The 16,154-nt window shown below is 37.8% G+C and overlaps 1 protein-coding gene across 2 annotated transcripts; it reads right to left on the bottom strand.

The window, feature by feature from the left end:
• Positions 1-1,212: 1,212 nt before the first annotated feature.
• On the bottom strand, positions 1,213-9,519 carry Cxcl9 (C-X-C motif chemokine ligand 9). Of its 2 annotated transcripts, none has more exons than XM_048784832.1 (4): positions 9,372-9,519; positions 7,936-8,062; positions 5,227-5,314; positions 1,213-3,706 (listed from the first exon to the last, which is right to left on the bottom strand). In XM_048784832.1, the coding sequence occupies exons 1-4, from the start codon at positions 9,517-9,519 to the stop codon at positions 3,605-3,607; spliced, it is 465 nt and encodes a 154-aa protein (XP_048640789.1). In that variant the 3' UTR covers positions 1,213-3,604. The 2 variants fall into 2 exon arrangements, with proteins under 2 accessions (XP_048640789.1, XP_015354769.1); XM_015499283.2 differs by having other exon boundaries at positions 5,227-5,311; positions 9,372-9,515.
• Between the last annotated feature and the right edge of the window lie 6,635 nt (positions 9,520-16,154).

Raw genomic sequence — 16,154 nt, 5'->3', positions numbered from 1 at the left:
GGGATTCAGTTTCATTTTGTTGCATATGGATTTCCAGTTTTCCCAGCACCATTTGTTGAAGATGCTATCCTCCCTCCATTGCATGCTTTTAGCTCCTTTATCAAATATAAGATAGTTGTAGCTTTGTGGATTAGTCTCTGTGTCCTCCATTCTGTACCATTGGTCCACCCGCCTGTTTTGGTACCAGTACCATGCTGTTTTGTTACTATTGCTCTGTAATATAGTTTTAAATCTGGTATCGCTATACCGCCTGATTCACACTTCCTGCTTAGAATTGCTTTTGCTATTCTGGGCCTTTTATTTTTCCATATGAATTTCATGATTGCTTTCTCTATTTCTACAAGAAATGCTGTTGGGATTTTGGAAGGAACTAAGGTCCTAACTTCCTCCTAGCAGGCCTCACCTAACTGGTGAGCAACTTTTAACACATGGGCCTTTGGGGAATACTTAACTATAGCACTAACTTTTTAAATAACTTACCTGGTGTTTAGATTTCCTCCATACCTACTTGAGGCCTTATAATATTTGAACATGTATAATTTCAGGAGATAGAAAAAGGTGAAGACATTTTTGGTTCCCTGGGTTTAAATCTCATTGGAATAGTGTTACCCCTGAGGATTAGGAAATAAACTGAATTCCATATAAAATTACAAGTCAACAATGTCATAAGGCCATGTTGTCATATTTTCCATGGAAGTTTTTTTTTTCCTAGCCCCAAAGAGCTCCTTTTAGAGAGATTTTGTGTCTTTATCTTTTTGTTGTTGTTGTTGTTATTGGGGATTGAACCCAGGGTGCTCTACCACTGAGCTCCATTCTCATCCTTTTATTTATTTATTTATTAGTTGTAGATGGGCACAATATCTTTCTTTTATTTATTTATGTGGTACTGAGGATCAAACTCAATGCCCCACATATGCAAGGCTAACACTCTACCACTGAGCTACAATCCCAGCCCCTTATTGTTTATTTTGAGACAGTCTCACTAAATTGCCCAGGTTGTTCTTGAACTTGCAATCTTCCTGCCTCAGCCTCCTGAATCATGGGGTTACAGGAGTGTGCCACAACACCTGGGTTCATGTCTATTTTAATTAATATTGCATGTCATTAGATGAAAAACAAAAAGTAAATGAATAAGGACACATCAGAATTACTGTTAAGCATGAACTTGTTAAAGGGCATGTTTGAGACATGAAAAAGAAAACCAAGATTTATTTTCCAATCAATGATCTATTTATTGATCCTATTGTCTTTTAAGAAAGAAAATGCTTCAAAGTACAAAGTACTTTATGTCATACTAGTTTGAATTTAAACATTATTTACTTAGTATATATGCATGTATAAATGATGAATGATTAGAATACGGGACTATATGTTTATCACAAATATTTATTGAAAACAGGTAGTCTTTGGTTTTTAGTTATACACTGTCCACTTTACCTGTGAGGTGCAAGGTAACCGGGCCACAGACTCAAAATATGGAACATTTTTATATTTTTTCAGAGAAATTATATGAAAGGACCTACAGAGTTTCATGATTAGGTAAAGTTGTTTAGATGGGATCACCACTGGGCAGCACTCAAAATCACGAGCAGCATGAGGAGTGACAGTATTTGGGAAGGTGAGTTTAGGCTTACATTCCGGCCAACGACATTCTCTCCTATTCAATTCCTGAACATGCTCTCAGAAGAAATTTCCCAGCCTCGAAGAGGCTAACTAGATACCAAACATGCCTCCACTAGCAGAATTCACTCTTCCCGTTGGCTCTTAGTGTCTTATCATTCCTTTTCTTTGTGAAAGATGGTGTGATAATTGATAATCACAAAACTTTGCAAATTCTAAAACAAGGTCACCTGGCAATGAAATTTGTTTTGCCTTCAATTAGTTTTTAGAAGTATCTTGGTAGCTGTCTTTTTAAACTACAGAAAGTTGGAACTTGTCAGGAATGGTATTGAAGGAATTTTCATATTGGTGGCAAAAGGTTGGGCACTGGCTAACATCTCTGTGTGTGTGTTTCTTTTCTCTGGTTTTTCAGTGCTAGGGATCAAACTCCAGTCCTTGTACATACTAGGCAAGCACTTGACCACTGAGCTACATCCTCAGTCACAATGCGTGATCTCTAAAGCTGCTTTTCATTATAAGATTACATGATTCTAGATGCCATATATATCTGGAATGTTCTGGAATAATAGTCCAGAATAGTCACAAATGTTTGAAACATGTGCTTCTTATTTGTTAGAGAAGCCAAGTTAATATCCTGTTATATAATAAACAAGGATGTTACTTCATCCTTCTTTCCTGCAGTGATAATGGCCAGAAGATAATGATTAAAAGAGGTTACCCAGGGTTAGACACAGTAGAGTAGCCAGGAAACATCCTGCTTTCTCTGAGAGGATGGTCTGACTGCCTTCCTACCTATAACAGATACAATTAGTAAACTATTCAAAACCCAGCCTCACAGTCTTTTAGATGTGGTGGCAGACTCAAGGAAGTTAAACTGTAACTCTGCCCTCAAGGAACTGACAATCTGGTTAGAGAGAGAAAACAGACATTCAGAAATTAATTAGATGACAATTAAGTGATCCTCCATATTGTACTAAACACTCATGAAATAGTAGTTTTATGATGATTTGAGCATCCAGAAAAATTTTTGAAAGATTCACTTACTTATTTTTGCAGTGCTAGGGATCAAATCCAGGATGTTACATATGCTAGGCAACTGCTCTACCATTGAGCTATACACCCAACTCTCCAGAAAGGTTTTATTTAAGAGGCAGGACTTGAACTGAACCTTGAAGACTGGGATCAAGTAGAGATAAGCAGGGAGAAGAAGGCATTCCTGTGGAGTATAGAGGGAAAAGTGAGAAAGGAGTACACCCAGGTGAATGAATTTCATGAATGAGTGCATAACTTGTGTAGTGGAGAGAAGACAGGCACTAAATTGTGGCAAGATGGTGAAGAATTGGCTTGAGTAAAGTGAAGGGTAATGACAAGAAACAGTGTGGTCAATTTGGGCAGGCAAGAGTCACATGACCTCAAAAGCCAGAGAGAAGTTTCTGAAAGCTAAGCTCTGGTGATCTCCAGTGATGGATCCTCAGAAGGAAGCAGCAGACACATTGTGTGAAAGGCCTACAGGTTGGTTCAAATGCAGATGCCAACAGCCATGGCAGCTTGGCGAGTCCAGCTCAATTCCAAACTGCATGACTCACTGGCACATGGACAGGTCTGGGGCTTGCTGACACATACCTCAGAATACTCTCTAGAGGCTGTAGTTTGTGGCCACGGAAGCCCAGGCAGCTGTTATGTGTGGGATGTATTTGTGTGGATATTTGTCCAGATGTGGGTGTTACTGAGATCATAGCCTTACACATGATGAAATTCAGTTGGTTGAGGGTAGAGGAACAAAGACAACTATTGCCTCTAACAAGTCTTAACATTTTGGTTTTAAAATCAACTTTCTAACTTTAGTTACATTTTTAAAAGAGTACTTTAGATTTTCTATTCAAACTAACAAACTGATTTATTAGAGGTCATCCCTTCTTGGAATTATTTCAGTATAATTAAAAAAAAAATTTTAACATAAAGTACTTGATGGTAAAGTGGTCTCTTATGTAGTCTTCTTTTGATGAGGACGTTGGGGTCTTTTAGCTTTTAAAAATGTCTTCATTTTTTGTTTTCCCCCTTTCTTTTGCTTTTTCTTTTGGCTGACCTGCAGAGAGGGGCGGGGAAAGGATAATATTTTTTAATTTTACAAATTACCCTTCCTTATATCCAAACTCCTGACTGTGGTTTTTCTTTATTCTCAAAACTGTCTTAAAGTTGCCTTCTCTCAAAGGGGCCTCTTTTGATTCTCTGATTTGCTCACTTCTTTTGTTTGTTCTCCTGGCTTATTGATGTCCTCACACCAACTTTGCTTACCAGCCACCTGCCCTGACTGAAACCCTCTGAGGTTGGTAATATCATCATCCACTTTTTATACATGAGGGGGTTGAGGTTAAGAGAGGGTGACTTGTCCAAAGTTGTGAAGTGGCACCCCCTTTCTCCACAGAAAAGCCATCTTCACCATGGCTGATTTTAGGACTGTCAGCAAAAGAGTCCATTGTAGATAAACTTCCTATTTTCATGTCACCCTGTTTACTTGGCCACTGGCCGAGAAGATACCAGCACTCTAGGTGCTGGACACCCCCTTACTAGTTTTTCACAAATGTATCCAGTATAGTACTTTGAAGAAATGTGCAAACAAGGCCTCTGGCCTTGAGCTGAGCTTCACAGAGAAGTCTACATTTTTAAGATAAGTTATAATTGGGCTCCATGGTAACAGCTGGCAGGGGGAGGAAAGAAAGGGGAGAAGAAGTTCTCCTCTTCTCAGGTGTTATCCTTGAAGAGTTAACTTGCCCAGAACAGTGAAATAAAAAGCTGCTTTTATGTAAACTTCTGCAGACTGTGAACTTCTGAGCCCCTCCCTTACATGCTGGGTATAAAACTCTGAAACTCCCTGAACTTGGGGTTCAGGGGATTGATTGATTACAGCAAAGGCTGTACCCTCTGAACCTGGCTGCAGCCAAATAAAACTGTTTCCTGCTATCTTCGGTGCCTTGCCTCGTTTGTCCCTACAACTGTTGGACAGCTAGTACATGGCCAGTCAATAGTCTGTCAGACCACAGAACTAATGCTCCCCACCACATATTCTGTGTCCTTCATCAAACCCAACTCCTGAGCATGTCATGCAGAATTCTTCCCACTTTGTCCTCACTGACTCTTCCACCTCAACATCTTTCTCTCTCCACATAAACTTCAGTCTTATTACATGAGGTTGCCTGAACACAGCAAGCTCTGTCTTGATTTTACTCTTGTTCACACCGTCCTTAGCCGCCTGGGGAGCTACCTACCCTTCAAGCTCCAAATCAATGTCACCTGATATATGAAGTCTTCCTTAATAATTTCTCCCTGTCGCTTTCCTGGTAAAATCAATTACTACTTTCTCTATAACCCTCAAGATTCTTATATATACCTTGATATTATATGTATGCATTGCATCACAACTAATTAATTCTTGCTATAGAAGGAAGGGACTATATCTTATTACCTTGGCATCCTTCGTGTCTACCATCAATTCAATACAATTCAAAAGGATGAAAGGTTGAAAACTGTACCCTTCATTGAGCTACACAGAATTCTTTGTTTTCCACAATTTCTAAAAGATAGAAAACTGTTCTTCTTTTCACCAACCTTTTCTTTCCACATCTTCACCAGTTTTTTCACATAACCTGAATCTGGGTTTAGACATTCTTCATTCCCGTTCTTCATTGTAGCACTGCCAAAGAAACAGCAATGAGATTTCTTTTTTCTCTGTAAATAATTTGATTTTTTTTGTAGAAATAATAAAAATAGGTATGAATTTTGCTGAATTTTTTAGTGAAATTACTTTAAATTACTTAAAAATTTAAAGACAAGATTATTTGGTTGCATTTTAAAAATTATAGCAGCCCATCCAAGAATAACTTCATGATATTTCATTAATCTCTCCGTACAATCTGAAAATAATAGTAGAAATTTCATATATAATTCTTAATATAGGTATGAAAGAACTTAAAATATGCATATCATTTATCCTAGCAATGATAGGAAGAATTAAAGACAATACTGTCACAGTAAGAATTTGGCAATAGTCAAAATTTGGAAATAATGTATATTTCTAACAGCAGGCATTGGTTATATAAATTATGGCACCTCTATATAATATAATTTGACCATTAAAATGACATTATTATGGCTGGGGCATATAGTTCAATGACAGAAGCATGCTCCCTGGGTTCAATCCTCAGCACCAAAAAATAAAATAAAAGGGGGAGGAATTATTAAGAAAAAATGAAATTATTATAGAAGATTTACAGACATAAACATGAGAAAATGTTCATAATTATAGTGTTAATGAAAATCATATTGCAAAACTGTTCAGTAAAGGAACTGTACAGGTAGGAACTCTATCTTATTATATTATCCTAAGTGTCTCCCATCAATTCAAGACAATTCAAAAGGATGGAAAACAGTGTCACAATATTTAATAAATGTCTGTTACAGGTTAGACACATACATATACTCATGGGTGCTATGTGGACCAACTTCTTTTTATGTAAGTAAATGTCTATTAGACAAAATTCTTAGTAGCAGAAAAGCAGGTCATAATCATTTGGGAAACTGTGTGAAATTCCATTTTTGTTCCTCTTGATGCTTCAACCACATCTTCCACAGAATTTTCTCTTTATGCAGAGCAAGAACACCCTGAAGGCATAACTAAGAGTCACCAGGCCAACTGAAATCATCCAAGGGCAACTCCAGGCCTGACCCTAACCCTAAGCACCCTTATGAAAGGGAGAGGATGTAGAGTTCCCTGGATCATATGCTTTGATCATAAGGGAAGGGAACACTTTACGTACATAGAATACCACTGATTTCAAGGACCAGCCAATTTCTGGAATCCATAGTATAAAGCTTTAAGGGCTACCTGAAGAGCTCCCAAAGCACACAGAGCAGCTGCTTTGGGTGTGTGGCCTTTCTGATTAGATGCCTGCTGAGCACCCTAGATCAATAACATAATTGGATTAAAATAACAATTAGATTTATGTTTAATAACAATTAGGTTTTTTAAAGAACAGCAATGGGAGAACAACCTCTACAAAGGCAAGAATTTTTATTTGGTCCACTGCTGTGTTTTGAAATGCTGTCAGCCAAAGATGAGGGATCTGTAGGATGAGTAAATATCACACTGACTTTGCAGGAGCATTAAAATAAGTTACAAGCATCATAAAAGCAAATGTACACAAACATACCTAATACAATAATTAAAAAAAATAAAATGGGCTTGAAACACTCCTATTTGAGGGTGCTCAAGAGATGTGGACCAATTTCTTAGGAATTTAAGTGGACCTTAATGGAATGGAGTTGGTGGAGTTTTGGACCAAAAAGCTGTTCAAAGGATTTTTAGACTAAAATGTATCTCATTTCAAGATATATTTCAAGATATTCTGCCAATGCCTGAAACTTCAGATAGCAGTGAATCCTATGTATGCTGTTTTTTCCTGTACATTCTTATCTATGATAAAGTTTAATTCATAAATTAGGCACAGTAGGAGATTAACAATAAATAATACTATGATGAAATAATTTTAATTATATACTATAATAAAAATTATTTAAAACTTATGAACTATTTATTTTTGGAAATTTTCACTTAATATTTTCAGACCATGATTGACTGTGAGTAAAGTGAATCAGCAGATAAGGGGCAACTATGGTATGTTGTACATGATTTTATTGATTTTTATTTGTGTATCTATATGCATAAAATATTAGTGTGTGTATATATATATATATATATATATATATATATATATAGTGTGTGTGTGTGTGTGTGTATAAACACATATACCCAAAGCAAATAAGGAAGCTTTGGAATACCATGTACCCAGAAGGTATATGATAGTATTTATCACTGGCTGGTAGGATTATAGGTGATTGTCAGTGTCTTCTTTAAGAAGATTGTCAGTGTCTTCTTTAAGCATTTTCTAGGAGCCCATTTTCTGGACTGCTTGAATATATGTTTTCCAGGTTACAATCCTAATTAGTCTCAAATAAATGAAATGTTATTTTTGTTCTTGAAAAACAAACTTCTCTACATTGAAGACGTGCTACTTCACAGTCTATCATACTTGGTTCTCACTCTCTACCAGAAATTTAATTTTTTTTTAGAAAAAAAGAAAGCAGCAGACAGACTTATGGAAAGGGTAACTATCTGAACTTTAAGTGTCTGCATGGGCAAGCACTCCATTTGCCATCATTTCTAGATCACTGCCCTCATTTTGTGAAGTAATAATAGTCACACTAAATTTAGTGCCCTTGCCAATGTGGCACCTGTGTATTGAATGAGTTTTTACTTACATGATTTCAGTTTTCTCACAGGAAGGGCTTGGGGCAAATTGTTTAATGTCTTTTAAGGCTTTAGGGTGGATTTTCCCCTGCCTAGTACTGATGCAGGAACAACGGTCATTCCTCATTATTGGGGCTCCTATCAGAAAAAGAAAGAGTGGAATACATGCACGTGTTAGGTCAATTCTCCCATTGAGGCAATTCATCAAAATGATACATGCATTTGATCATAATTATTTCTATCCCTTGCTGTCGGTAGATCATAACCACAAACTTTTGAAGCAGGTATTTCTCCCCTTTGTAGATAAAGAGGTTAAGGTTCAGTTAGATTAAATAAAGACCAATCACAATAGCTTTCAGGGGGCAGGAGTACAAGTAGGATTTCAGCTCAGGTTTTACTGTGTCCAAAGGTGCTGCTTTTAAATACATCACCTTACAACTTTAAGAGGAGTAGACACTTTCACAACATTTTTTTTTCAAATAAATTTATTTTTTATATTTATTTTTATAAATATAAAAGTGGTGCTGAGGATGGAACCCAGGGTCCTGCTCATACTAGGCAAGTACTCTACTGCTGAGCCACAAATTCAGCCCCCCACAACATTTAATAAATGCCTATTATAGGTAAGACACACAGACATATAATTCATTAGCATTATGTGGTTCCAACTTCCTAAGGAACTCCCAAATACATTTATTCCCTGACCCTAGTGAAATGGAGTTGATACAGGTTTGAACAGAGAGCTTTACTTAACTATAATTACCACTTCCAACCTCATCCTCTATGATCCCCACTGCTTGATTTTCAATAGTGCTTTAAATTTGGGGAAAGTTTTGACACTCATTCAGCATATATCTATGCAGTGCTTACTGTGTCACACATTAACTTCAAAATACCATTTTACAAATATGGAAACTGAGTTCCAGTAAGGTTATTAACCAAGGTAACAAAAATAGTAAATGGATTAGGGGCGATCTCTCTGATTTCTCGATTCTCAATTGGTTAAACACAGACATATTTATCAAGAATCCATATCAGGAAAAAACATGAAAACAGTATAGGAAACAGAGTCTCTTATCTCATTATCAGCTGCCAGTGCTGCTGTTTCACATCCCTTATTATAAACCACCCATTTATGTGAAATGGAAATAAAATATGCAGAAATTTCTTGGCTCTGAGATAGGGCTTCTTGTTATTAAATGTTCAAACATTTATTAAGACTTAACTAGGAATGTACACACCTAAATTGAGAAGACTTGTGTTTGACTTGGCAGGTCCAAGTTATGATCTTCAGATAATCAACCACATCACCAAGATGTTTTTATGAGTGACCAACATTACTTTCTGGGGCATGCAGAATATTCAACTTTATCTGATGAACCTATAGGGCTTAATAGTGAGTCATACCTCTGACTCTACTAATGTAATATAACTCATAATCCCTTACCTTGAACTCCAAACAGAACCAGGAAGATGAGGCCCAAGAGGAAAGGAACACCGCTTTTCTTCATAGTCAGGGAATGGAGTTCTACCAAGTCACTGCTATATATTTTGAACCTGAGGAATTCTTTTGAGAACATGCTCTGTGGAACCATATTTATTTAGGAGATCAATTTTCCTCCTAAACTCTGATTGGATGTTGTCCTTAGATCAAGCTAAACCAACCACAAATTGATTGTGCTGGGGGAAATCCTAATCTCTGATCCAAGGGAATTTCTGCTTGTTTTATTTCCATTTCACATAAATGGGTAGTTTTTAGAAAGTGATGTGAAACCAACAGCACTTGCAGCCTTTAGCAAACTCACAGCTGTTCACCTGGGAGAAGAACAGGTTATGCGATGAAAATACTAATGTCATACAGTAAGAGTTGGAGATATGGTTTCCAGATGGGAAATATTACAGTTCACTTAAGTGATTCCCTTATTACTTACGGCCTAGCCTTCTGTACAATACATGGCTACATTATCTTTCTCATATTGTCCATCCAGCAACTTTAAGCACCTTAATTTCTTCAGGGGCCACGTTATTTTCTACTGGTGGTAATTTCATTTTGTGTCATTGATGCCATAGCCTATTATTTTTAAAATTGATAGATCAGTTAACATTATGGTTCAGATACATGTAAGAGACCCAAATTAACAGTGGCCAAGATAGAGGCTTATTTCTCCTTGACACAGGTAGGTGGACCAACGCTTGTATGGAGGCTCTTTTCCCTGAGGTTGTCCAAGCTCCCTCTATCTTATTGCTTTGCCACCATTCTAGGTCACTGCCCTCATCTACAAGGCAAAGATGGCCTGCTACCATGTCTGATTTCCAAGTACAAAATAGCAGAAAGGCCGAAAAAGGGCATCTTATTCCTTTTGAAACTCAACTTCAAAGTTGCAGCTATCATTTTCCATCACAGCCCTGGCAACAAAACTTATTCACATGGCCACACCTAGCTGCAGGGGAAGTTAAGAAATGTCATCTTCATTCTGGTTGACCTGCTAAAGATCAGAGGTTCCATTACCACAAAACAGTGTTTCTCAGGTAGGGTGGCTCATTTGGGGCACAAGCCCAGGCCCCTGGTTTGGCCTGAGGCTTCCTCTGACTCTGGCTGTCCTCGCTCTCTCCTGATCTTTAGTGCCGCAGCAGCCACTTCTCCAAGCCCCAAAGGTAGCATTTGAAAGCAAAGACTGTCATTCCCATCCCCAAAGAGGCACAAAGACAAAACCCAAGAAGCTGAACTATAAGATGGAGACAGATAAGTTTGCTTAAGCACAAATATTGATTTTGTTAATCTCTCTGCAGAAAAAGAGCATTCGTCCCAGAAGAAAGTTCTGGAAGTCTGGCACAGTAAGTATCCAGCAAATGCTCTATTAGTGAGTGAAGGGGCTCTGCGGCTGCATCCAGGCACCGCTCTGGCCCCGTGACCTCCTCGAGGCCCGTGGCGTGCGCACTGCGCATGCCCATCCAGCTGTGATTCCAGAACCTTCTTCCGCGAGGAGGTTACGGCTGGAGCTCCCAACGCTCACTCTTTCCTCGCCCGCCGCTGGTGTTGCTGCTGGTTGTCCGCTGCTGCTCTGATCCTCACAGGGGGAAGAGAATCGCTTTGGGGAGGAGAGGTAGTGTGTGTGCCCTCGGGATCTCTCCTCTGTCCTCTGGCCCCTGTCCTGTAGCCTCCCCAAGGGGAGGCCGCATTTCCTGGGGAGGGGGAAGGAGGCAGGGGGCTCACAGAGGCCCTTTGGGAGCTTCCACAGTAGGCTTGGGTGAGGCCTGCGGGAATGAAGGCCCCAGAAGGGTTGGGTCGCCCACCGGGCGGAGGCCTCCAGGCGAGGCTCCCAGACCCCAGAGCTGGAACCGGACCTGTTGGACTTTAGAAAGTGGGAGTTGGGGTCAGTGAGGAGTCGTTCGAGGCCAGGCCGCGCCTTGTTACCCAGGAGGGTGGATGCTCTAGCGGGAGGAGAGGGCTTCCCAGGTGAGTGGCGGAACCACTGGGGTGGAAATGAAGACTACAATGCCCGCTACTTAGGTCTACTCGGACACTTGCTTCCCAGGCCTCGTTTTTTTTTTTTTTTTTTGGGGGGGGGGGGGCGGGGAAATCATCATGCAAGCTCAAAGTGCGCTTCTGATTGGGCAGAGGGAAAGAGAAAACCACTGACAGCACACTTATGACTAAACAGGGCTTTTAGGAGAAATAGAAACCTGGTGAGAGGATATTGCAGGAGTTTCCCACAATCCTGGGAAAGGAGCCAAAGTTTGTCAGGACTGTTGAAATCAACAGATAGTTCTTAATTCCCCTTTGGACCAGAGTTTTAATTTCTTTTGCCTTGAAAAATTCCAGTTCTGTGTCCCCGAGCACCTGAATGCTGATGTAACCCCCAAGAGCCTTGGTTTTCACATGTTGTCTGGCCTCCCACTTCCATCTTTTTGGTTATGGAATCAGTGTCATCTGTTTTATTTTATATATAGTGTGACTCACTGTGTCACAGTGAAGATGAGAGGCTTCCTTTTTACCACGGGAGAGGAAGTTTCATATTGAAACCCTCAGGCCTGTTTTAATTTCTCACGGTGTGGATTTCCCCTCCTTTTAGCAGCTACTGCTAGAATTAAAAGGATGCTGACTCGGAAAAAGTGTACTTTGTTAAAGTCTCAGAAGCCCTGATTTATAGCATTCTGAGTTTTCTTTTTCCTTTTCTACTCCCATGCAGGAAGTTAGTCTTTCCTTCTATAAAATTATTATGTGGTGAACTGTCTATGTACAAAAGTCATAGCTTTGTAGTGTTTCTTAATGGTGTCTGCATCTCACCTCATTAAGAGAATGGATCAGGTTCTTCCTTAGCTAATCTTACTAGCTGGCCTTTTTGTTTATATGTCTCATGCAAAGCTTGAGAACTGGGTTAGGTTTGTGAATAAGCAGTCTTGAAAGGGAAAGTCAGGACCTCATTTCAAGAACAGCTGTGGCTAAATGTTGGCGCTAACACAGCATTTTTGTTCTGTGACTTTGGCAAGTTGGTTGTGATTATAGTTGGGAAGAAACTCCTCCCTAATCTGAAGAAAAAGCATCCTGAAAAGAAAGAAAATATTACTATATTTAAAACATTCATTTTCATTTTAAACGATTTACTTTAAAATTGTTTACCTAACTCTATAAGAAAACATCCACTTTCTTGAAACTCTTATTTACTATTTATCATTCATTTCACTTCATTCATCGAGCTATTATTATTATAATTCTAGACTCTGAAGACACAAGTTATTTACAATAATTTCTGCCTTTAGAGAGGGTACAGTGAGTGGGGGAAAGCAGCATATAAACTAATAATTACTGTAGGAGAAGTGCTGCATTAGATTGTTCAAAATAATTGGAAGTTCAGGGAAGTTTGAAAGGGTTCAAACACAGCTGTTTGAATTGTATCTGGAAGGAAGACTTGTTTGGAGTTCATTATTATAAGAAGGTGTGGCAAGGTATTCTGAGCAGGAGACATGAGAAGGTATGACAAATATCAGAAGTACCAAGTATTTTGGCAAGGGGGAGGGTAATAATTAGTGATTTAAAAGTTTATTGATCCTAGTGTGAATTTTGAATGTAGATTAATTGTACCAAAGTAGTGTATAGAGGGGAAAGTATAGTCCTGCATTTAAGCAAGTGATAATGAGGGAATGAGTGAGAAATGGGGCTGGAAAGAAAGCAGGTACCAGAGTTTGATAAAAAGCCTTATAAATACTCTAGGTGAGGAGACATTGAAGGATTTTTAATCAAGGGAGTGACAGGAAGAGACTTACACACATCTAACCTTTGTTACTGAACAATACCTTTTAACTAATCTTACTTTAATGGTTCTTCATATTTCTAGTTTGTTTATTTGCAATGTTGGCCACTTGAATCTGCTCCCCCCCCCCAACATTTCAGTAATACAACAGTGCTCTTTTTATTTCGCAAAAGGTTTTACTTTCTTGGTGCAAGGCAAGGAAGCACGTGATTGTATTCCCAGCTACTTGAGGGGCTGAGGAAGGAGAATTATTTGGTCCTAGGAGTTTGGGGCTAGTTGGGCAACATAGCAAGACCCCTGTATTTTAAAAGAAAAGAAAACAAAACTAGAAAAGGATTTTACTGTCTTGGGATATTTTCCTTCTTTGGGACAAAGGTTAAAAAAAATTTCTATGTTTTTGGTAACATTTTGGCAGATTGTTTGCCATAAAGAGTAGACTAAATTTGTAACTACCCTTCCAAACTGTTGATGTACCTGATTCCCAATTCTCTTACCATTTGTATTTGTTTTTGTTATTTAATATGCGGAAATTGGTACCAGAGGTTAGTGTTTATTTCCACTTTTTAACATTGACATTTTAGTTTGTGTTGGCTTAATACCTGCATTTTCTACCTTTTCAAGATCAGTTGTCAAGTAGAGTCAGAGTAATGTAGTCCATCATTATCCATGGGGGGTACATTCTAAGACCACCAGTGGATGCCTGAAACCATGGATAATACCAAACTATCTTTTTATATGCTATTTTTGCCTATACATACATATCTATAATAAAGTTTAATTTACAAATTAGGCATAGGCATTAACATCCATAATGCAGTGATACAATTATAACAATATATCATAGTAAAAAGTATGTGAATATGGTCTCTCTCTCAAAGTATTTTCTTATACTGTACACATTCTTCTTGTTGACTCTGGGTAACTGAAACCTTGGATAGCCAGTGAAACTGGATAAGGGGGAACTACTGTATTAACATTATAAGTGCATGTTAGTTCATATATAGGAAGCGTTAATCCTTTTTTTTTAAGGTAAAACATCTGCTATTCTTATTTTGTTGCTTCCATTTTTTCATAATTTATTATTGAATATAATATATGCTAAGAGCTGAATTGTATCCCCTCAAACTATTCATGTTGAAGACCTAACTGTGAGTGCCTCAGAATGTTACTGTATTTAGATATAGGGTCTTTAAAGAGATAATTAAAATGAGGTCCATAAAGTCCCTGAGTTAGTCTAGACTTTGACTTATTAAACAAATATGTCAATTCAAGTGTCTTAAATATGCTTAAAGAGCTAAAGGACCAGTGAAACACTTCATCATATACAGCCACAAGAATGGGATCCTAACTAGTATTAAGTTATACTGCATGTATGTATAATATGTCAAAGTACACTGTACTGTCATGAATATATAAAAACATAAAAAGAAGAAGAGCCAAAGAAAAATTAAAATTCTGGAATTGAAAATTAAAAATAAAGTGAAAAATTACTGGAGGGATTCAAGAGCAGTTTTGATCTGGTAGAAGAATGAATAAGCAAATTTGAAGACAGGACAATTAAAATTATTGAGTCAGAGGAACAACTTACAAAGAATGGAGAAAAGTAAAATGAGCCTAAAAATCCACCAAGTGGATCAACATATACATAATTTGAATTTCAGAAAGGGAAACAAATGGGGTGGAAAGAATATTCTCAGAAATAGTGACCCAAAACTTCCCAAATCTGATGAATCTGTACGTCCAAAAAGCTCAATGACCACCAAGCTAGATAAACCCTAAGAGATCAACACGGAAATACATAGTAGTCAAATTATCAAAACACAAAGAGGGAATCTTTTTCTTTCCATGTTTTTTATTGGTGCATTATAATTGTACACAATGATGGTATTTGTTGTAACATATTTATACATGCACACATTCTTTTTTTTTTGCAGACATTCTTTTCTTTAAAAAATTTTTTTTAGTTGTAGTTGGATACAGTACCTTTATTTATTTATTTATTTTTATGTGGTGCTGAGGATCGAATCCAGTGCCTTGCACATGTTAGGTGAGTACTCTACTTCTGAGCCACACTCCAGCCCCACATGCACACATTATAACAGTATAATTTGACCAGCATCATTCCCCAGTACATCCTCCTTTCTTTCCTCAAAGAGTGAGTCTTGAAAGTAGCAAAAGGGAAGTGATTTATCACATGCAAGGGATCCTAATTAAGATTAATGGCTGATTTCTTATCAGAGACCATGCAGACAAGAAGACAGTGGAACAACATATACTTACTGTATCATTTAATGATCTATTCTGAGATGTGTTAAGAATGTACTTATATAAATGGAGATGGTATAGTGTACTGTACACACACTAAGATATATGGTCTCTGTGTTTGTACAGCATAGCCTATCACTCTTAGGGCCATGATGAACAAAATGAGATTAAATTAAATAACAAGAAAATGAAGAGATGTGGCAAATACAAAATGTTTGAGGTTGCTGCCAGTTTATCATGACATATGATCTTATAGTAAACTATTTTTTATTAATAACTAAAGGGAATACACACTAAAATAATTACAGAAATACAGTAAACACATAAAACAGTAAGATATATATACATACACACACACACATACACACACACACTTTTGTGTATGCAGCACAATCGGCTTGTTTATCACAAACTTGAGTAATTACAATGATAGGAATTTTTCAGCACCATTGTTCTCTTATGGGACCAACATCATATATGTGGTCTGTTGTTAATGATAATGTGGCACATGACTGTATCTAAAGTACTGAAAGAGAGAAATCTGTCAACCAAGAATTCTATATCCAACAAAACTGTTCTTCAAGAATGACGGAAAAATTGAGACATTTACAGATAAAAGAAGTTAGTGGAGTTTATCATCAGTAGACCTGTCCCACAAGAGATGTTAAAAGCAGTTTTTCTGGCTAAAATGAAAGGATACTGGCAGTAACTCA

Source organism: Marmota marmota, unplaced genomic scaffold, assembly GCF_001458135.2.
Source record: "Marmota marmota marmota unplaced genomic scaffold, marMar, whole genome shotgun sequence".
Classification (NCBI taxonomy): Eukaryota; Metazoa; Chordata; class Mammalia; order Rodentia; family Sciuridae; genus Marmota; species Marmota marmota.
The sequence above is the reverse complement of the archived record's forward strand: the minus strand, read 5'-3'. Positions and strand labels throughout refer to the sequence as shown.